At 32.9% G+C, this 24,250-nt stretch overlaps 1 protein-coding gene across 8 annotated transcripts in view; it reads right to left on the reverse strand.

Annotated features, from left to right (window-relative positions):
- Positions 1–24,250, reverse strand: part of HERC4 (HECT and RLD domain containing E3 ubiquitin protein ligase 4) — a 118,377-nt gene that overhangs the window by 34,427 nt on the left and 59,700 nt on the right. For 7 of the 8 annotated variants that reach the window (XM_081267324.1, XM_081267323.1, XM_081267319.1 and 4 more), the window contains 8 exons: positions 23,100–23,260; positions 17,031–17,107; positions 16,229–16,353; positions 14,505–14,564; positions 14,275–14,386; positions 13,602–13,791; positions 12,068–12,240; positions 1,441–1,560 (listed from right to left, as the gene is read on the reverse strand). In XM_081267324.1, the coding sequence (XP_081123450.1) occupies positions 1,441–1,560; positions 12,068–12,240; positions 13,602–13,791; positions 14,275–14,386; positions 14,505–14,564; positions 16,229–16,353; positions 17,031–17,107; positions 23,100–23,260 (1,018 nt within the window). The remainder of the gene's footprint in view (positions 1–1,440; positions 1,561–12,067; positions 12,241–13,601; positions 13,792–14,274; positions 14,387–14,504; positions 14,565–16,228; positions 16,354–17,030; positions 17,108–23,099; positions 23,261–24,250) is intronic. The other variant, XM_081267322.1, reaches the window with a different exon arrangement.

Consider the following 24,250-nt stretch of genomic DNA (forward strand, 5'->3'; position numbering starts at 1 on the left):
ATTTACTAAACTCTTCATGATCTGGTCCTTTTTCATTTCTCTGACTCCCCTTCATCCCAATATTTTAGCTGTATATACTGACTTTGTCTTTTAAACATGTTAAGTTTATTCGCACCTATGGTTTTCCACTAGATTTTCATTTTCTTGAAATTCTCCCTACTCTGATCTAACAAAGTTGATCCTTCTCATCAGACTATTACTCATACTTTGGCAGACAAGTATTTTCTGATGGCCCAACCTCAAAAATATTCTTCACAATGTTCCCTTGATTTTAATTCTCTGCATAGTATATATTATTCACTGATATTTTTTGCTTTGATTAATGTTAATCTTGCCCATTAGATTATGAGTTCCATGAAAACTTGGGCCCTTATGTGTCTGGTTTACCAATGTATTTCAAATAGTTAGTACCTCTTACACAGGAGATTCTCAATAAGTATTTGTTGAATGACAAATAAATAGATCTAAATCTAAAAAATGGCCATAAACCTGATCTCATCTTCCAATGATTCTAGAGAAGAAAACAAACAAACAAACAAAAACCCAATGAGTCTCTCCTAGTCAAGTACCAAGGAAAGGAGAGATGTTCTACCAGTGTTTTAATTCTTAAAAGTGAGAGTATCCTAAAAATAACATGCAAACCAAGTTCAAAAAGTACTGTCCTTTTTTAAAAATCTCTACCTGACACATTCCAGACACTACCAGAATTGCTGGTGAATAAACTGCCAAGAATATTTAATACAAAAGCTTATAGGTGGTGCCCAGCAAGCAACAAAAACCACTTCTATAACCACTGGATACAAATTACCTGCTCTGGAAGCAGAAAAGTTGACATCAAGTATATTAAAATGGCTAGTAAACATAAATATTAAAGCTTCTTTGTATCTAGCTATTTACCCATTTCTAAATTAAAATTACATGTGCCTAATTAAAGTTTTATAAAGTTAAGCTACTATTTTAATGGAATATTGTCTATTTATTAAACACTTAGCTAGATGCAAAGAAGTATGCAATATATAATATACATAAATAATCTAAAATAAAATTAAACACATAAAAGGAAAAATCGAAAACAGAATCCTAGAGTTTTCTTCTGATTTTGAAGCACTGGTCCCACAACAATAACACCTTCTTAGAGTTCTATTATCAGAGACTCTAGTATTCTCAGCATTAGAGAAACAAGAAGTTCATAGAAAACAAATGAGAGTTGAAAATTCATGTCACATTTGCATTTTTCTTTAGAAAAATGTAATCTGTCTCTGTTTTGTCTTTGGTAGAAGAGGAGGATGTTTGCTTACAAATATAGCTACTCCACTGTAATGTGTTTTTATTTGAAAAATAAGCTCTGAAAAAACTTGAGTGTTTCAAAAACACTCGTTACTTTCATATTAGAGCAAATGACATACAAAAATGAAATCACACAATGCATGGGAAACATACCATTCCATAGGCCTGCTGCTGGACCCAATTGATATAATCATTCCTTATGTCTATCAATTCTTGTACTTCATGGATATAAAATTTATCATACTGTATAATCTGTCCTGCCTTCTCATTTACCTAAAAAAAAAAAAGTATAATTAAGTTTAATCAATGACAGAGACTGAAAAATGTTTAATTAGAAAAAGCCTTTGGTGATTTCTTAGCTAATTTTCACTTCCTGTAAAAAAATAATTACTGAGTGCCTACTATATGCAATATGCTAGTTAAGTGCTACCATATTCATAGATGTGACAACTGTATTCAGTACACAAAACTAATAGAAAAGAGGGATGTAAATATCTTTATAACCATAAGATGGAACAAAATATATATAATTAAGGTATATTAGCATAAACTAGAAACTATAAGGACTTCAGGTTAGAGTAAGGGACTTAAATAACAGTAGTAATAGCTAATGCTTGTTAAGTGTCATAATCTATCTAACATCTCATTAGAATAAACTTTAAGTGGTGACATATAGATAAGATGTGAAAAATGAAGAGGGTATAGATTATCACCCCACAGATTACCTGATAATTACAAAGGGAGAAATAACTCTTTACAATGTAGAGAATGACCTTAACCAAGTGATCAAAGTAATCATTAACAATACTGGGATAATTAAACGCTGTGTTTCTAATAATAGTGCAAAAAAGGAAGTATATACAACATTTATGTACCAAAAGAAAACTTGAATTTAATCAACTCTTGTGATCTAAATTCCAGTTCAGAGGAGATATAAGGAATTACATCCATGAAAAAACAACCAGAGAAATCCAGATTGTGGGACTTTTACTATTTGCCAGGACTTATAAAAAGTCAAGGTAATGGGGATAGAAAGGAGAGAGTTGTTCCAAATTAAAAGAGAGTAGAGGAATTCTGGGGGTAGATATGGCAGAATAATTTGTAATTAATCCATCTGACAAAAACAATTTACAAACTCTGGACCATATATAATAAAGCAAATACATAAAAATACTGGACAGCAGCCCAAATAAGGCAAAAAAAAAAAAAAAAAAGACATGGAAACAATTAATTACCTACAGAAAACATATTTTACTCCCAAATCAGCATGAGCAGTAGGAGATAAGAGATCAGGCAGAAAACAGACATCTTACCAGAGAGGAGCCATACATACGTCAGAGAGATAGGGACTGCTGGCCTGGCCAGAGAATGAGGAAGGAAAAAAATCATAGAAAGGAATCCAGAGGGGAAAGCCCCCAAATCTGCATGTAGTTTCCCCTCACCTCTTTGGCAAACTCTTAAAACATGAATACATATGGTGAGACTTCGGGGTGGGGAAGATACCCTCCAACAAACAAAAGAAAGCAATCCAAAGTATATAAAATATGTTCCCTGTCCATAATGGAATTAAAAATCAGTAAGAAAAAATATATTTGGAAATTCCTCATAACCTCACTTCCACACAAGACACACTAAAGATGCAAAGAAGAATCTGGCTCCTAGAGGGAAGAGGGGCACACTCTTAAGTCCCATCTTGAGATTCAGGTACACATAATTTAAATAAGAGCAAGAAAAAGAAGACTTTCTCTCCCCTCCCCTCTACCAATCTTGAAAGCACCAAGTAACAATCAACTCAAGTATACTACTGATGAGGGAGAAGAGTGAGAAGAGAAATCCCTCTATGGAGCAGGCAAGCAGAACTAGAAAAGAACTCTTTGACACCCACTTTTACTCTAAACCCAAAGCAATATCTGGGGAATCTGAGGCTTGTGATGCAATTACAGTAACTAAAATAAACAAATAAACAAATAAACAAATAAATACTCAATTCCAGCTTAACTCCTGATTAGACTGACTTAATTGCCACACTAACAGCCAGAAAGAGGTGTACCCATTTACAGGCTTTGAATTTACTTCAGCTTGGACTTTATTACAACTCAAACTTATGAAACATACCAAAAAGCAAGTAAACAAAGAACAAAACAAAAAGTGTCTAGAAACAAAACAATCAACAGAGTCAGATTCAGAGATGTCCCAGATGATGAAACCAGAAGATAGGGATATTAGGAAAATATTTTGAACTGAAAACTAAAACATACCAAAATTTGTGGGATGCTGGTAAAGCAGGACATTAAAAAAAAAAAAAAATTAAGGACAAATCAAGTGAAAGAAAACACAAATCAATGAAAGAGAAAACAGAAAACAGAAGGAAAAAAAGTAAATAGGTTTTTTAAAAAGATGATATGCCTCTGGCCAGACTGACAAAAAGAGGAGACACAAATTACTACTACCAGGCATAAAAAAGATCTTATCACATAGATGTCATATCAATAAAAACTGACTCAATGGGGCTAGGGCTGGGGCTGAGCAGTACAGTGCTCGCCTAGCACGTGCAAGGTGCTGGGTTCGATCCTCAGCACCACATAAAAATAAATAAATGAATCGGTTTTTTTTTTTCTTTCAGTGCTGGGGATCAAACCCAAGGTGTATGTATGCTAGGCAAGCCTCTACTACTAAGCTAAACTACTGGTCCTCTACCAAACATGTCAGGAACAAATAATATCAATATTTTCTTTATTTAAGAGGGATCATTTCTTAATTCATTTTTTGAAGCCAGAATAACTTTGAAAGCAAAAACTGACAATAGGAGAAATAAAAATTACTGATCAACATCCCTCATGAACATAGACGGTGTGACACAAAATATTAGCAAATTAAATCCAACAATAAAGTATAACACATAATGCTAAAGTGGAATTCATTTCTATAGAGCAAGGTTGATTTAATCATCTTGATGCAGAAAAAGCATCTGATAAAATTCAATATTATGCATTCATAATAAACACATCCATCAAACCAGAACAGAAGGAAACTTCTTCAAATAGTCAAAGCCACCTACCAAAAATCAAAAAACAAACCCCTACAGTTAAAGTATTCGAAATACAGGTGAAGTATTTAATTATTTCAAAGATATGGGAAATAGGCAAGGATGACCACTGTAATCAATAATTCATATTGTATTAGAATCCCTGGTAATTATGGTAAGGGTTGGGGTGGATGGAGCAGAATCCAACCATCCCCCCACACAAAATATATATATGGCAAGAAGATAACATGACTGTGTGCTCAAATTCAAATCAATCTATAAGGAAATAATTATTTAACCATACCACAGGGTGAAAATTCAATATTCAAAAATTCAACTGAATATCTCCATACTAGCAATAAGCAACTGAAAATAAAAACAATTATTTACAATACAGTCAAGAACATAAAACATTTACAAATAATTTTTAATTTTTAAATTATTTATGTATTTGCAATACTGGGGATTATTTATATATTTAAATTATTTATGTATTTGCAGTACTTTACCACCCAGCTACATCCTTTACCCTTTTTTACTTTTTATTTTGAGATGGTCTCATACTAAGTTAACAAGGCTGGCCTCAAACTTGCGATTCTACTGCCTTGGTCTCTCAGGTGTTTACAATTATAGGTATACACTACCACGCTCAGCTTAGGAGTGACTTTTTAAAAAATGTAAAAGACCTCTGAAAACTACAATACATTGTTGAGAGAAAATAAAGAGACCTAAATAAATGAAGAGATATACATGTTTGTGGATTGGAAAAGAGCATAACAAGATTGAACAAACAAATGCAAACAATGAAATTAACCGGACTCTAGTTTTTAAACAATTGATTGAAAAAAAATTATTACAAATAAGAAAATTTAAATATCCCTGGATAGATGATATTCTAGGACTATAAATTCCTTGAATGATACCACTATTATTAGAAAAATGCCTGTATTCTTAGCAAATGCTGAAGTATTAAAGGGTGATATCTGCTTTATACTTTAAAATGATTTATGAAAATGTATATATAATAGAGAAAAACAAATCTTGACAGCAAGTTAACTGCTAAATCTAGAAAGGAAGCATACAGATGTTAATTTTATTTGTCTTTTAATATTTTATTACAAAATACTAACTTGAAATAAAATGAAATATAAATAAATGAAGAGGGAAAGTAAAAAGGATGTCAAGAAGTAAAGTTTGATGGAGACCATTTTAGGCAGAGAATAACATGAACTAAAGGAGACAAAATTTATATATATTTGCCACAGATGAACTGCTGGTCCACGGAACAGGAAAACTACATGGTTCAAAACTGGACCAAAAGTGCTGCTAGAAGCTAGGATGAGCTAAACAGTCTAGGTTTCAGGCCAAAACACAGTTCACTCTAGTAAGAATTAGAATAAATGCTCACTATTCATTGAGTTTGGGCATGTTTTGTTGTAGAGCATATTGTGGCAAGAACCAATACATGGGGAAATAAGGTTTGAGTCAAGTGATAGAATAAATGGAAGCTAGGTGTGATGGCACATTCCTATAATTCCAACTACTGGGGAGACTGAGGCAAGAAGATTATGAGTTCGAGGCCAGCCTCAGCAATTTAGTGAAACCCTGTCTCAAAGTAAAAAACAGAAAAATGACCAAAGACATAACTCAGTGTGGTGAATGCCCCTGCCTCAACCCCCAATACCAAATAAATAAATAAATTTTTAAAAATGGAGAAGTGATGGTAGTTAAATGAATAGAAAAGTCAAGTGAAGGGTTAAAGACAACTTTAATATTTTAACCCTTCAATAAAAGGGCAGCGGAAGCTGGTAATACACATACAATTACACAGGCCAGGAAAGAAGTCAATCTTGGTGGGGCAAGAGTAGGAGCTGGGAAGGATAAGGAATTTGGTATCAAACTGTTTTTAAGTAATTGGAGGGCTATCAAAATCGCTCAAGAGAAAAATTTACCTCAAAGACCTAACTGAGCACCCTTTTCCTTAAAGGAGACAGCAAAATGATTCATGTTAGTATTTGAATCATTTTGTTTTACTCCTTACCTCACTGTGGCAACAGCCTAAAAAAGTGAGGTAAGGAGTAAAACAATGATTCAAATACTAACATGAGAGATGTTTTACTCAGGAAAAGAAAAATAAATTATCAAAAGAAATAAAGAAAGTTGATCTAACATCAAACTAAACTAGCTGAGTTTCCTATGGGAAATAACAAAAGCAACTTTACATTTTTTTTCCCGAAATTCACATACATACTAACTAAATCAACTAAGCAATGTCTGAACAGGAACCAAAGAAATTATCTAGTAGAGGTGTAAATCTAACCAGACAATGCCAGTGTCCAAACAGTGCTCAATAAATATGAAATGAACATTTGGACAAATAAGAAATATGTATATAGTTTACCCATCTGTATGTCTGTGAATTTTTATTGAAATGTGTTGTCCAAATTTTTGGTAAAAAGAACAGTTTATAAAATTTCCATGTTTTTCAACCTTTTGTTCTGAAGTCCAAAGGAAAATAACACATATATACCTTATACCACTACTACTTCCTGCCTGGAGAGGGGAGGAGGAATGTCAGGTCTTTACCCTTCATATCAAGATGGCAAGCTAAAATTTTGAATGAAATTAAACTTTACCTTGAAATTCACTCAAACTTTATGTTCCAATAATGATAGCTGTCTTATGAAATACAAGTACATCTTCTGTACCCAAACTCACTTAAATAATCCCATGAAATAGAAACTATTATTATTATCATATAGATGAGTATACTAAGAATTCAATCAAGTCAACCTAGGTCACATAAGGAAGAGTCACAAGCCTCTCTAACATCAAGCGTTCCCCATACCCTCAATGCTGGGGGCTGAAGCTGAGTGTTTCATAATAAGTACACAATCTATGACTGAACTATATTAGCATCTCTCATACAATGCATTCTTAATTCATACTCTCTAATTGCTAAAATATGTCCATATCTGCATATATAAATGCATATAATATATATTTAGCACATTTCTTCTTTTTATGAATGTTTAAAATGGTTGCTTCTTTGGCTTACTCTTTTAAGTACAGATAACCCAATTTAAGAACAGACAATAACACTATTTTTAGTACAAAGTTGATTTTTGTCACCACTCTATTCGGTGACAAAAGCATTTTGAGCTTTTTTTTTTTTTTTTTTTTTTTGTTCACTGTTTTGATTAATTTTTTACTGTGGCTAAGGTACTCATCTGGAAGAAAGAGACTAGAGTGAAAGTTCTATCACTGGCTTTTCAAATAAAACAAAGGCACCTACTTTATGATCAAAATCTTCATCATAGAGCAAGAGTTCAGCAAACAACCATTTGTGGCCTACATATCACCCACTGTTTTCATAAATAATGTTTTACTGAAAAACATCCATACCCATCCACTTACATGCTGTCTACAGCAGAACTGAGACACAAAAACTGTATGTCTTGCAAAACATAAAATATTTACTATCAGGCCCTAGAGGTTTTAGTATTTTGCTTTAAACAACTAAAATCATTAGCCAAACTCCTTTTCCAAAAAATAAAAATAAGACGCCCAACAATTATACAAAACACAATGGTTTCCCTCCCCATATTCAAATTTATAAATATATGCTTCTAATCACATTTAAATCACATTAGTCACTCTAAAATTTAATGACCCTGGATCATTCACATTCCATTGAACTAGTATATATATTTTATCCTTAATATTTTAATATTTTCTCCTAAAAGGAAAGAAACTATGCTGTAATTGGCAGTCTGCATATCTTGTGGATATTGGCTATGTAAGTTTTCTTAAGAGAAATGCTAATATATTAGAATTAAAATTAATGATAAAAAACAGGTTTGCTTCAAAAACAGATTAATTTCAAACTTAAGACTTGTGAAAAGCTTCTGGCTGGTAGTTAATTCAGATCCACTGATTTGATAACTAAAGAGAAAACTAATTAACACTGCTTTTAAAATAGGAAAATCAGATATGGAACATAAGATTAATCCCAGAAGACATACATTACAAATTAACACATAAAAATCAAGAGTTTCAAAAAATAGAATAAAAATCTATAGGTAGATGATTAACAAGACATCCTTTATCCCAAGAAGCCTTCCTTAACCATTCAGAGTTAGCAACCTACATTTTTCCTAATCAAGCACTTACCATGTATACCATAAATGTTTATTTACTTGTATATGTACAACTCCCCTTGATTTTATAAGCTCAACAAGGGCAGAAATCACATCTTTTAGTTATCATTGCATCCCTATTATCTAATATAATGATAAGCATACAGTAGGCACTCAATAAATATTCACAAAATAAAAACAGAAGAGATCACATGGCAGAAGTTCAAAACAATCTATACATTCAGAATTACTACTTAAAATACATAAAATCTGTATATGTTTTACTATAATACTTTTATTTAATATTTTAATTACAATTTAGAATCCTGGTTTACAAACTTCAGTTCAGGGGTGGTATATTGAGTACATATATTATTTAAGAGGTCCTTGCAAAAGAAAAAAAAAGTTTGAAAAAAATCACTGATTTAGAAGATCAGCACAATATATAGCAACTAAGCTGGACAGATAGTATAAGGCTTTTCTTTTGTCATACTAGTATCACTACAATGTCCTGTGTGAAAACTCAGAAATAACACAATTACTTGCCAGTAAACTTATTTCTGATATGTCCATTCCTGACAGCAGGTACCAAAGGTATTTTTTCTTATGATGCCATTTGGAGCACAGGAAATGATTTTTAATTCAAAAGCTTTCCAAAGGACATGACATATGGGAGGAACAAGAACATCCACATAACCTATAATGAACAGGAAACACAATATGCAGTTTCTAGTTTCTAATCCTGCTCCAGGGTTAGGTCAAGAAGGAAACAGTGGAATTTTCCCCTAATTCTTAACCATGGAGCAGAAAGAAGAATGTATATGGTTGTCAAACATAATGTATACGGTTGTCAGAGAGTGTCTCAAAAAAAAAAGTTTCTGATAAGTAACTTGGGTTTCTTTAAAGATGAAAATGAATCATCCCTGGTGGCTAATTATCCATAGGTATTTATTTATGGTAGAATAGGATGAAGCCAAGTTTTCTCTAAAGTACGAGGTCAAGATAACTAACTGACTGCATTAAGGACATCCAGAAGGAGATGCTTAAGAAATTCATCCCAGCCAGGCATGGTAGCACACAACTGCAATCACAGCAATTCAGGAAGCTGAGGCAGGAGGATTACAACTTTGAGGCCAGCATCAGCATCTTAGTGAGACCCTGTCTCAAAATATAAAAAGGGGTGGGAATATAGCTCAGTAGCAAAGCATCCCTGGGGTCAATCCCCAATACCAAAGACAGAGGGTGGGGAGAGGGAGAGGAAGAGGGAGAGGGAGAGGAAGAGGGAGAGGGAGAGGAAGAGGGAGAGGGAGAGGGAGAGGGAGAGAGAAAGACTCTGATTCAACCAGTATTATTCTGCTTTAAAGTATTTAATAACAAGAACCCACTTTCCTTTTAACCCAATAAATCAAATCAAAATAAGTGGTTTTCCACCCAAATAGTGATGTGTGATAATGAAATCACTGACTTTGGAATGTATAACAACATACATATATTATAATATTTAAACCATACATCAATCCTAGAAAACTATTGGGGTTGGTATTTTAATTACTTTGTATATAACTGTTCATTTACATATATGATGAAGAGAAATACTTGTTCAAAAATCACACTGGTATGAAGCAGCATAAAAAAGGATTAAAACCTTGATCTTCTGATTCCTAATCCAGGTCCCATAACATAACACTATAGTATCTGCCATCCAGAAGTTTGAGAGGTTTAACATAAAAGCAAATCCCCTTCCTAAACATGTTACTGTATATGCTAAGACAGAGAAACATTGGATCCAGCAGGGACACTGGAAGTAGATACGGATTTATATTTCAATTGTGCTACTCACTGGTTCATGATCTTTAATGTTCAGATTCATTTTCCAGTCTAAAAATGGGCAAAATACCAACACTATGGGGTTTTCAAAAGTTAAATGAGTAATATATACAAAGTGCGCACACAGAAGAGGTTCCAATTCTGGACATTGTTAGCAAGCAATACATGTTAGTTGAAGGTGAAGGGAAAATTAACCTAACAAAAAACTGGATCCTAGTATGGTTCCATCAAAAAGGTTACTGAGGAATACTTATTCTATTCCATGGAATAAAGTGTTGCCTGACTCCAGATTTTAATCTTACACCCCCCCGCCCAAAAAAAAAAGCCTTTAGAAATAGAACTCTGTATCTTTCTTCCTTGGTAGAGATTGAGGTTTCTGAGCTAGGCAAATAAGTTACTTATTCAAGTCCCTTCTGTAGTTATGAAAGACAAAATGTTTGATTTCCTCCCCTGATCCTCCCTTCTCTTTTTCTTGTGGAAAAAGCCACAGCTAAGGAAAAATAGTATTTTTAAAAGGGGGAATAATAAAGATGAGTAAACAACGAAGACAAACAGACTGAGTAATCACTTATGAATAGGTCCACCTGAAAAGAAATGGTTTGCAGATATAGTAGGAAGAAGTTGTTCAGAGGAAAGAAAAAAAATCTTGAATCCTAGGCAAAAGGTATATGGAAAGGGAGAGACCCATCCCATGAAGTTAAGAGTATCCTCATTACAGCAGTTTGCTGCAGACCCAGACCCTGATATGCTGCAAGAAAGCTGTGTTCTGGGCAATGACCTGTTCTCTAGGAAAGAAATGGCTTTCATTTCTTTAATTATAATGAGAAATTAGTTTTCTCTAGGAATCTCAGACATACTAAAAAAGGAAAAAGTTCAGAAAGTTAAGCAGTTGAGAAAAATACTCGGGAGCTTCACTAAAAGAATAAAAAGGAAAATAAATTATCCATAAGGCTTTTTTCTTACAGAGAACAAAAGAACTATCTCCTTTATCCCCTTATTATTTACCTGATCACTAGGCAAGAAGAATCTGGAAATACAAAAGAAGCTGTTAAGGAAAAGAAACTAAAGATTAAAGATTCATCTGAGGTTTTCAGTCACTTTATAGGCTAGAAACAAATGCTTCTCCCTTAGGTCATGTCTCATCTAAGTAATAACTCAAAAATACCAAATGGCATAACAAAGATATACCTACCAACTGTCAGGGATGACTCAAATCCATCTTTAATGAAACAGCTGAGATTCTACTTCTTCATATAACTGTACTGCTACAAGTGTAAAGGGTACTATTTCTTACACTGGGAAGAAGGGCAGGAAAGAACAATAGGCAAATTAATGAATTACATATGGTTCCAATTTCAAATTAGTCATTTGTTTCAAATGAAACATTCTACTTTGAGGCCTTTAGTATCTAATAGCAAAAGAACCATAAGCTTAAATATTCATAAAAAGAACTAGGCCCACTCTTTTTCATATGAGAACCACTTATAACTAACAAAAAAAGTATTATTAAACAAATTATGTTCTTCACAAGAAAAATATAAGAATTCTAATTCATTAGTATGCTATTGTTCTGCCCAACTATAAACAAGTTATTTATAAATGCCTATTGAAGTAAGACCAAAACTCTGAAGTACAGATATACTATTTCATTTAAAACAAACTACAAATGTTTCCAAATTTTTATATTTTATGCCAATCTAAATATGTAATATATTAATGTTAAAATGAACATTATCAATCTGTTAGTAGGAATGGGAAAAGAGAAAAATAAAGGAACTATTGGACATACCCTATGTAATATTTCTAAAACCTTTAATGCAGTATGAAGAAAACTGTTGAAAATTCTTCTTTCAGAAGGGGGAATGCCGATCTTGTAGAGTTTCAAAAGATGTACCACAACTTCCTTAAAAAGTTCTACTATCTTGAAGAATAGTGGAGGTTCAAGTATTGACCACCAGTTTTCTGTTATTAAAGGGTGAACATGCAAATAAAATGAATAAAAAAATTCACAATTTTCAAAACCATACTGACTTTCTTCTAAAGCAGGGATTCTTTAACCCTTTGAAAATCCCAAGAAGGTGCACATAGCAATATTTTATATAACATGTCTACAGTGTCCAACACCCCCCAACCCAAACACCACCAAGTTAAAATATACTGTCCATAAAAGTGCTCAAAGAAAAAATAAAGTATAAAAAGCCTATGAATTTACACTATTAGTTTCCTACATTATGTTTTAAAATCCACCATATACCTGTACCTAATATTAAAACCAGTTATTACAGTGTTTTTGTTATCAGAATTTTGATGTTTAAAATGATTTTGCTCTAATATTTATGGATCTTTCCACATTTTCTCTCTCAGCTTACTATAAAGCTGAAATGTTGTATAGCACCAATTTTACAATGCAAGAAACTCCTGGAAACTTAATAATGTAAAGTTGTAACATGTATGTCGTTTTCCACATTCACAATTTGTTGTTCCTAACTATAAATATTACAATCTCATGAATCAAGTAGGGAAAAAGAAATCTTCTGAAATAGGGAAATAATATGAATTCCTACTTCACTCTTCTATTACTAGCTAATTTCCTCAGATTCCAGTATTCCATCCCTTGCTTGTTGCTTCCTCTGCTCACCCGCCATCTTAAAAGCTCTTGTACTTATTTTATTACTCATTTATTTCCACTCCATATATTTAGCAAATACTATCAGAAAGGAAAGCAATGGATTAAATGTAGCAAGCAAACTATAAAGATTAGGAGTCAGAAATGAAATCCATATAATTTAGAACGATTAAAGTGAGAAAAGGTTAGCCCAAAAAAAACAGCAAATAGAGACAGAACTGCTAGATTAGATGAGGAATAAAATCTTGTCTACAAGCAGAAAAATAAAATCAAACATTAGGAAATCAGCAAGCAAAGAAAACATGAGGCAAAGGGTTGACCATCAGGGTTCAAGGATGATATAAAACCCATGTTTATTCAGTTTTAATTGTTTCTTCCTCGTTTACTTCTTTAATAGCAAGATCACTCAAGGCAATGAGGGAGAGAAATAAAGATAACAATTTTTCTTTCTTGATACCAAGTCTGCTGTTATGTTTAATTAAAATTCTGTATCTAACAAGTTTTGCTTTCAGCAACTCCAACAATTAGAAGCAAATGACTAGAAAAAAAATCGACAAAAGGAAAAATAGCTTTATTTTTCCCTGTAGAACTATGTCAAAAAAGAAAGGTAACAAAATGTCAAACAGCAAAAAGAACTTATCAGCATTTTTCATTTAAAGAGAAAAGATTTCAAAAGAAAAAATACTGAAATTCTTACCGAGTACTTTCAGTGGTGCCTTTTCTAGGTTCACAAGAGCTGTACCAAAGGGAATTGCTATTGTTGTGAAATTGTTGGAATCACTCATCAGAGGACATTCTGGTAGAGTAAGATAAAACCTCAATGCTTCAACATCAGGTAATGAGCTAGTCAGTTTAGGTATAAGATTCTTTTCCAAACTAGCTGCCACCTATATTTTGACAAAAAGTAAAACCTACTTCATTTAAAATGAATTCACTTAAAAAATGGTATTATAGCAAACATGAAAAGGTGAAGAAATAAAAAGATAAGACAATATCATACAATAAATGTACCATGGAGCACAATGAAAATTAATGCCTAAGCACTGCCAAGATAACTTTAAAAATCTTGTGTGAAAGTCTAATAAATACTCTACCTCTATAATCATAAACAGACTCAACCAAAACAATGATATTAATTCAGAATCTATTAATATTTGGAAAGATACACAGATCTCTCACAGCTAAATTACAAATGCTATAAAATGAAGTCCAATTTTAATTCTTCTATTAGTGCATGTAATAAAATTACATGAAGGACATCATAAGGAGTCCATGAAACAGTGAAGTTAATTAGGTTACAACACATAAAATAACATGGAATCAAAACCTCAGCTAAATATTATAAAAATGAAATACTTTTAAAAACAAACCTGTTGAGATATCTGAGGATGATCAGGTTGTATAAGTTTGTGGAACAAAAGCCTAGCAGCATTCATATCAACCCCTGGAAACCTGGTACCTGTTCTATAGTGATCATCATTGCTAAAGAAGAAAAAAATGACAATTAAAAAAAAAAACCTTTTTTAACATTATTCACCTTAATATATATTTAATACAATAAATTTAAAAAGTTTCAGCAAACCAAGGAATTGCCACTTACCTAACAGCTAGAAAACTTCCATTTAGGCAACCAGATGAAGAAAATGTTCCATCTATCTCACTAAAAAGAAATTTTTTTAAAAAGTCACAAAAAATGATTTTTGTTTGCCATTTTTTACAGAAATGAAAATGAACAGTCAATCTAATATTTAACGGTACAGAGTACTCCTCTAAACAACACCCAATTAAAATGAATCAGAATTATGTAACTTACTGAAGATTATGTAATGTTTGAAAAGGTATAATCGTATGCCCTAATTTTCTCAAATGTGCTTTTCATCTTCTAATTTATCAAACAAATATGATATTCTTACATTATTTTTTGCAGAACTGGGGTTTGAACCCAGGGCCTCACCTATGCTAAGCATGAATTCCACTCCCTAGTCCTTTTGAGACAGGATCTCCCTGAACTTCCCCGCTGGCCTCAAGTTTACAATCCTCCTGCCTTATCCTCCAGAGTAGCTTGAATTGAAGGTATATGCCACTGTCCCTGGCCAATGTTCTTAAGTGTTTTTTTTAAGCATGCACATTTAATTTGTAAAATTCTACATGGTATAATGATAATCTTGGTCACTGGATAACCCTGAATATTTGGTAACCGTGGGTGCTATTTTTCAGGCCTACACTGAGATTTTCAGAAAATTTTCAGACATCTAAAATAACAAAACAGCTTAAATAGTCATACATCATTTAACAAAAGGGCATGTTCTGAGAAATGGGGCATTCAACAATTCATCATAGCCTACTACATACCTAGGCTATATAGTGTATATCCATAGCCTATTGCTCTTAGGACTATGATTGACAAAACCACTCAAGATTAAATAAAGCACAATAAAGAGTGATGCACTCTAGATACTCAGCAAATACAAGATGTATGAAATTGCTGACAATGTAGCATAACATACTGTTGTACTGTAAACTCTAAAGTAACAATAAAAGGCACAGTATAGTAAACATATACACTAATAACAGTCATTTATTATCAAGTTATTACCCACTGTACATAAGTAAATGTGCTATACTTGTATGTAACTGGCAATGCAGTGTTTACACCAACATCACCACAAACACAAGTGATGCATTGTGTTATGACAGCTACAATGTCACTAGACAACAGAAATTTTTTAGCTCCATTATAATCTCATGGGACCAGGGCAGTACACTGACCAAATAACAGAGGTCTGTCATTGACCGCTACTAGACAAATTAATTTATAAGCACAATATTCAAGAAAAAAGGAGTATTCAAGTCTTTCAGAGAGTATAAAAATTAAGAGTGATTATTATGTCGTCAAAGGGGACATATTTCAAATCCCAAAATAGCTAATTCCACAGTTTATCATTTAACATATCTACAGTAGAATTGAAACTTTTACAAATTTCTGAAACTTGTACAAATTTAAATGAGATCTTTAAAAAGATTCATTATGGGCTGTGGTTGTAGCTCAGTAGTAGAGTGCTTGCCTAGGGATGGGTGAGGCCCTGAGTTCAATCTTCAGCACCACATAAAAAAACAAATAAACAACAAACAAAATAAAGTTTAAATTCTTAAAAAAATACTCATTATGAAAATTATAAATATTTAAATTTTTATACATATAAACCATGCAGTGAGTGAACTTCAATGAAATTAATACTGAAATGAAAATTCCCAGTAAAGGTTACTCTACCACAAGGTTGAGAAGTTGAGTTTGTCTTTGTGTAGGTAATATGCTTTCCTTACTTGGCTATCTCCACAGGAAACCTTCCAGAGGGATAGCTTAGCCATTTTTGAATAAGAGCTTCATTCACTGTCCAGATCTGCTTTGAAGGATCTGGACATCTGAAGTCATCTGGTGGCCCACAAGTCTAAATTATAAAATTAAGGAGATTAGTCAAAGGGAAGGGGTGTTATCTATAATTCAAATCTAAGAACCTCCTATTATATATTTTTTAACAAAAGTTAATCTCCAGTAAACACATGAAACAAAAAACTTAGCCTATAGATCAAAATATAAATTTTGCAGACTTGGATAAAAATTAAAGTAACTACTCTGTAACATGTAAAGAACATTAAGTGTTTTAAAACTTCCTCGAAATTATTGAGCTACAGCCATAAAAGAATGAAATTTTGGCATTTGCTGGTAAATGGATGGAACTGGAGACTATCATGCCAAGTGAAATAAGCCAATCCCCAAAAAAACAAATCCCAAATGATCTCATATGTGAATGCTAACACACAACAAGAGGGAAAGGGAGAACAGAAGTTCACTGGATTAGACAAAAGGGAATGAAGGGAAGGGAGGGGATGAGAATAGGAAAGACATTAGAATAAATTGGACATTACATTCATATGAATAAATTGGACATTACATTCCTATGTTCTTCTATATAAATATACAACCAATGTTAACTCCACATCATATACAACTCTGTGTATGTATAGTATGTCAAAATACATTCTACTGTCATGTATAACTAAGAAGAACAAATGAAAAAAAATTTTTTTAATTATTTAGCTAAATAATTTACATGACTATTATTACCTGGGGACTAGAGTAATGTGAAAAGCTTTGATCTCCACCTGAGAAAATTCTTTTTACACAGAAATATTCTTCAGAATCTGTAATACAAATAAAATGCAAAAATTAGAATCCAAAACACAACATATTTTCCAGAACATCACATTACTACTGAATTTGTCATATTCATCTAATTTAATTAGACCTCCCACTCATGAAATATTCTGATTGCTCTGAAGATGAGACAGACCAAAGGATGAATGTTCAATGATTCCACAAGCATAAGCAGCATTTAATAAGTTTACAATTCATCCTTCTGGCATACATGCAAGAATTAGTCTACCTCATTACATTTCAATTTATACTAAAGATAATATAAAAACAGAATGAAAGCTGCAAGATAGCTTAAAATTAAACAAAGGATACTCAGCTGGGGTTGTGGCTCAGTAGTAGAGTGCTTGCCTAGCATGTGTGAGGTATTGGGTTCGATTCTCAGCACCACATATACATAATAAAAAATAAAGGTCCATTGACAACTAAAAAATCTATCCCTGTGTGTGTGTGTGTGTGTGTGTGTGTGTGTTGTGTATATACACACAGTAAAAATTAAAACTTGAGTGAATACTTCATAATGCAAAATCAGTTCCTCTTTCAATATATCTGCTTAAAAGATAACACACACAGCTACTATAAATTAAAGCTAGTTATTTCTAAATATAATACATGACCTCCATCTCTTTAGTTTTCTATTTCTTCACCTTATATTATTAGTTACCATACCTGCTACAGATAATTACAAATTCTCTTCAAGGACCACATCTTAATTTTCTTTATTATTCCCTACTATCAAGTAAAGTGTTTCATTTGTAAAATAACTAAGTAAATATTTGGCAATATGAATAAACAATATAAAATAAATTTCATCTAGCTTAGCACATAGTAATAAAAGCTTCAGAGTTCAAAACATTAATAAAAAAAAGTTTTCACAAGTCACAAGAATGCCCTATGACCAAAATATATTTCAAGAACAGTTTAAGCTGATTGTTTAATTTAAAAAATCACATCATTCTCACAAGTATACATGAAATTGTTCCTTTCCCAAAAAGATTTATTAATATGTTGCTTATTTGTCCCTAAGTGATTCTGCCCACTAAAAATTCCCTAGAAGATGGATAACTAATCTAGAATACATGAACGGGATAGGAGCTAGGTTAGGCACTAGAAATTACTTTCCTTAATTTCCTTCCAACTGTTACTCCAAAAAGTCTGAGAAATCTAGTCATTTATCATGTACAACTTGCTGGAGATTGGATTTGCTGACTATATTTATGGTTTCTCCCAATATTGCTGGGGGCTGGGGATGTGGCTCAAGCGGTAGCGCACTCGCCTGGCATGCAGGCAGCCCGGGTTCAGTCCTCAGCATCACATACAAACAAAGATATTGTGTCAGTTGAAAACTAAAAAATAAATATTAAAAAAAAATTCTCTCTCTCTCTCTCCCTCTCCCCCTCTCTAAAAAAAAAAAAAAAAAAAAAAAAAAAAAAAAAAAAAAAAAGCTTCAATCACACCTATTTCAGTAAAACTACTATACTGGGGGTCTGGGGGTATTCTTCCATCAGGAAACACAATGTTGGGTTCAGTTCCTTTTTTTGTGATTCCTGGAAGCACTCGTGCTCAATGCTTAGAACATTAATTCATTGTGCGTTTAAAATGGTAATATAGGCTCCATTATTTCTTCATATTTTAGCTGGACAATTAGCTTCCCCCAATCTACTATACAGTAACCCTGTAATAGGAAAGGGAATGTTAGTACACAATCATGTGCGTTTTTAAAATTTGCATTTCTTTGATACTAAAGAGGTAATAAATTTCTGTATTTTTTATTAACATTAATTTCCTTTATCTATTGGATAAAGGAAATTATGTTAATTTCTTATTAATGTCTTATTTATCTGCTGGATATTTCAATGTCTTCCTCATCAACATGAAAAAACACTTTTGATATTTACGATACTAACCTTAGGTTGTAATTATTACAAACTTTTTTTCTAAAAGCTCCTTTGTTAATGTAGTAATGTTTAAAGTTGAAATGATTGGAATTTAAGAGCTGTAACGAAATCAGTCCATCCTAGTTTGAATGGGAATGACTGGTTGATAACTGTAGGCAAGTAGGGAGGAGATGAAAGAGATGGGTTACTGGGGGCATGCACTAGAAAGATCCATCTTCCCTGTGACCTGGCCCTTTCCCCTTTCTCTCTTCCCCTCCTTTCCTCTGTCCCCAAAGCCACTATGAGGTGTTTTTCTCCAACCTGCTCTTCAGCCTTGCTATCTTTGGCTGTCTATGGACTGAGACCTCTGAAATGGTGAGCTCCAAAAAAATGTTCCCTCCTCTAAGTTGTTCCTGTTAGGTTCTTTCGTTCACAGAGGTGCAAAAACAAACTAATATACCCATACTGAGGCAGGATGACCCCAACTTTAAAGCCAACCTCAGTAACTTTGTCAGATCCTATCTCAAAATAAACAATGAAAAAGAACTGAAGATGTAGTTCAATGGTAGCTATTGATGGTACAATGGTACTGATGGCTAATGAAAGCCCCTGGGTTCAACCCCCCAGTACCAAAAAACAACAAAAAAACTTTACTCTTGATTATATTATATTTATTTTTTAATATTTTTTAGTGGTAGTTGGACACAATACCTTTATTTTATTTATTTATTTTTATGTGGTGCTAAGGATCGAACCCTGGACCTTGCACATGTTAGGTAAGCACTTTTACCTCTCAGCCACAACCGCAGCCCAAATATATTTTAATGTAAACTGTGAGATTAGGACCTGACTTGACTTTTCTGTCCCTGCTATTTTCATGTATTGAGTAATTTTTCCTCATTTTCTAAATTTAGTGATGCCTTGTCTTAATGAAAAGGCATCACCTCCCTCCACTACAACACACAATCTAAACAATTATGGCACTTTACCTCTATCCCAAACTGTTGTTTGACACTTACTCCAAACAGCCATTGAACTGGAGTTTGAACTTGAAATAAGTCCAACATACAATACATATACAAGTTCATTGAATGTCTACATGTGTACCAATAATCTGATTTAACTCTTAGTTTTATAGTATATGATGCCACATTTAGAAGGGCTAATTCATTCTCTCCTTACACTTTTCAAAATTTACTATCAGAGAAAACTATAAACTTTTGAAACAAACAAACAGTTCTTTTTTTCTTTGAAGAGCTAGGAATCAAATCCAGGGCCTCATGTAATCTTAGAATGTGCTCCAATGAGCAACACCTCAAGCCCAAAAAGAGAACAGCTTTGGTCAGGCACTGTGACACATGCCTGTAATTCCAATGACACAGGAGGTTCACAAGTTCAAGCCCAGTCTGGGCAACTCAGAGGCACCCTGTCTCAAAAAAAAAAACAAAAAGGGTTGAGGTACACCTCAGTGGTAGAGTACCCAGTTTCAATCTCCAGTACTGCAGAAATTTTTTAAAAAGAAAAGGGGGCATTTTGATGGTCTCTGAAACAACCTACTCCCTTAGGACTTAATTCAGCATCCCAAATGGCTTTTATTTATGTAAGCTGAAACCATTAATACTTAAACATATTGCAACTTAAAAAAAATTTTAATACTGATTTATTTGAAGATCATCAATAATGAATGCACTACATGTTAACATAAAAAACATCTTTGGGGCTGGGGTTGTGACTCAAGTGTGGAGCACTTGCCTGGCACATGTAAGACACTAAGTTCGATCCTCAGCACCACATAAAGTAAATAAAAACAAACAAAGGCATTGTATACATCTACAACCAGAAAACTTAAAAATACAGAGACTATTTTGGCCTCATGAACACTCACAAAGCCAAAGTATCACTTTTTTCTAGAACATAAAAGTTTAAAAATACAATTAGGTAACTGGATTTTATTTGCCTTAGAGTTTATATGTGACTCTAAGATTTTAAAATGGTTTAAAATTTTAGCAAATTTCATAAAGTCTGTTTTTTTTTTTTACCGATACATGCCTATAAAATGTTGTTGTACACTTTTGTGTAATCTTCTAGGTAGCACATATTCTGTCTTACTAGAATAATTTCCTATGCTTCATGTTGCTTTTCACTATTTAAGGAGGAAAAGAACAAAGTTTTTCACTTATGAGAGTGCTAAAATTACTTTCAACCATATTATGTATTTTTTGAACCATTTTATTGTCACTTTAGTAAAAAAGGTAAGCAAGTACAATTTTTTAAGTACCCATGATTATTTTTTCCTTTATAGTTCATACTTCAGTTATTAACTATTTTTTTGCAAAACCATTTAATTACTATTGTTTCAAGAAAGAAAGAGAATATGAAATAAGACAGGAAACTAAAGAAAAACAAGAAATTTTGTAAAGGTAAAAATCATTTCACCCACTTCAGGTCTGTCCATCTACTTTGAAAGTTTTAACTGGAATTTGATTTCTAAATCTAAAACCATTTTTTCCTTTGTTTTTAATTTATTTTTTAATAGGGGCATTATAATTACACATAATAGTGGGGTCATTATTCCATATTCATACATGACATTACGTAATTTAAACAATCTCATCTCCCAGTACTTTCCTTATCTCTCTGCCCCTATACAGCAAATGGACTGTGGTTGTATGTATCTTAATGAAATGTGCAAATTTCCTCTCACACTGATTTTTGCCTTCCTGTGATGTGCTGAATTGTCCCCACAAAAAGTTCACATCTAGTGGGCATGGTGGCACATGCCTGTAATCCCAGCCATTTGGAAGGCTGAGGAGGGAGGATCACGAGTTCAAAGCCAGCCTCAGCAAAGGTGAGGCACTAAGCAACTCAGTGAGACCCTGTCTCTAAATAAAATACAAAATAGAGCTAGGGATGTGGCTCAGTGTTTGATCCCTGGTACAAAAAAAAAACCAAACAAACAAAAACAAAAACAAAAAAAGTTCACATCTAAAATCCTAACTCCCAATACCTCAGAGTGTGACCATATCTGATTATTAAGATCTTTAAAAGAGGGCTGGGGTTGTGGCTCAGTGGTAGAGTGCTTGCCTCACATTCGTGGGACACTGGGTTCAACAATTTAGGATGGTAAAGAAAACATAAAAAGGAAGTACATCTTCATTATAGCATGTAACCAAATGAATGCAAAAATAGCATTAAATATTTCTAATATTTCATATTATATGTCAATTAGAAAACCCAGATCTACTGCAAAAATAGAAATAAAAATAAAGAAATACACATTTGGCTAAAACAAAAAGGGAATAAAAAGAAATTAAGAATTTACTATCTTGAATAGGTAGACTTATATACTTTAAACTTTAAAAAATTAGTTTCTGATATACAATTTAAATTCCTGTGTACACCCAAAATAATTAAAAGCAGAATCTCAGATATTTGTACACCCATGTTCACAACAGTATTATTCACAATAGCCTAAATGGTGGAAATAAGTAAAGCCTATAAGTAAAATTAGATGTGATATAAACATAAAATGGAACATTAAGTCTTTAAAAATAAAAATAAAAAATTCTGACACATGCTACAACATGGATGAACCTTGATAACATTATGCTAAGTAAACCAGTTAGAAAAAACAATACCATATGATTCCATTCCATTAAGAGTCAAATCTAATTCAGAGAAAGAAAGCAAAATGATAGTGGTGGGGGTGTAATAAAGAGCTGGTGTTTAATGGACACAGAGCTTTAATTCTACAAGATGAAGAGTCCTGGAGAACGATTATATAAAATATTAATGTATTTAGTAATTGTATACTGTTGAACTTAAAAATGGTTAAGTTGGTTAGTTTAGCTATTTTTAACTTTACCAATTTAAAAACAAAAACTCCTCATTGATTTTTAGCCACCACTTAGTTCTTATATGACCCACCCTCTAGAAACCACTTTTACTTTATCAAGAATTTCCTTAACTATATATAATAAATAAATTAAGCAACCATACGCATTGCTCTTAAACTTGCTATTTTAACTTAAAAACATAAAAAGCTTCATCACTTAAGAACAACATTTTATTGAAAACCTTAACACAGCTGTAATATATTACTTACCACTATCTAGAGAACATTGCCCATTATATGGAAACCAATTTCCTTTTACAGTGAAAGGACTTTTCCTGTTGCTTGTTGAACCAGTTCCCAGCTGCCCATTACCACCAAGACCAAAAGAATAAATTCGTCCTGATGAAGGGACAAAAGCAGAAGTATGCTGCCTAAAATGATAGAAAACCTCAGACTTAGTATTACATTCCAAACAATTTACATTAAGAAAAATATAATAACTGAAATTAATTTTTCTCTTCAAAAATAAATAAAAACAATTGTTATAAAACTTTTGTACAATATCAACAACCTTAATCTATAACAAATCAATTCAGTATCACACAGGTAGGTTGCAGAAGCATGGTTCAGAAAATGCTCAAGTTTAAAATATTCAAATTTTAAATGTTCAAAGGTTTATACTAAAATCCCTTACAACAGATGATTCAGCACAGGAGTAGCATCCAACTAAGATGTCCAAGGAGGTCCTTCCTCCACTTTCCCTGTTTGTCTTTGGGCACCACTCAAAAAAAAGTTTTAGGCTAAGAACTAAGCAAGTAATCTGGCATCCATCACAACAGCAATAATGTTTCCTTCTTCTAAGGAAACCCATCAATATATTTATTACTCCAGACCCCTATGGAGGTATTATGGTCAAAACAAACTTAACAAACTACAGAATGAAAACCAATGTACTCTTCATGAATCTGTACAACTGTGATATTTTAACTATGTTTACAAATAAGTTAAATATTGTTAAGTAGGCCTTATGGTCTTGGGTTTTATGTCTTTAGTCAGGTGTGGAAAATTCTCAACCAATATTTCTGTAGTCTTTCACTTAGTCATTCCTATTCTTCTAGAGCAGAATTAAACAAATGTTGGCTCTTCCCAAAATATATCCCACCTTTTTATTTTGCTGGTTTTGGTACTGAGGATTTAATCCAGAGGCACTTTACCACTGAGCCACATAATTCAAAAATGGGTATATCAGATAGACTCTGCCAGTGTAATTGTTATGTAGCCCTTTTTATTTTTTTAGACAGGGTCTCACTAAATTGCTGAGAGCCTTGCTAAGTAGCTGAGGTTGGTCTTGAACTTGTAATCCTCTTGCCTCAGTCTCCCAAGTCACTAGGATTATAGGCATGTGCCTCTCTGTACCCAGC

The sequence above is a fragment of the Spermophilus citellus genome (genome assembly GCF_964194105.1).
Source record: "Spermophilus citellus genome assembly, chromosome: 15".
Classification (NCBI taxonomy): Eukaryota; Metazoa; Chordata; class Mammalia; order Rodentia; family Sciuridae; genus Spermophilus; species Spermophilus citellus.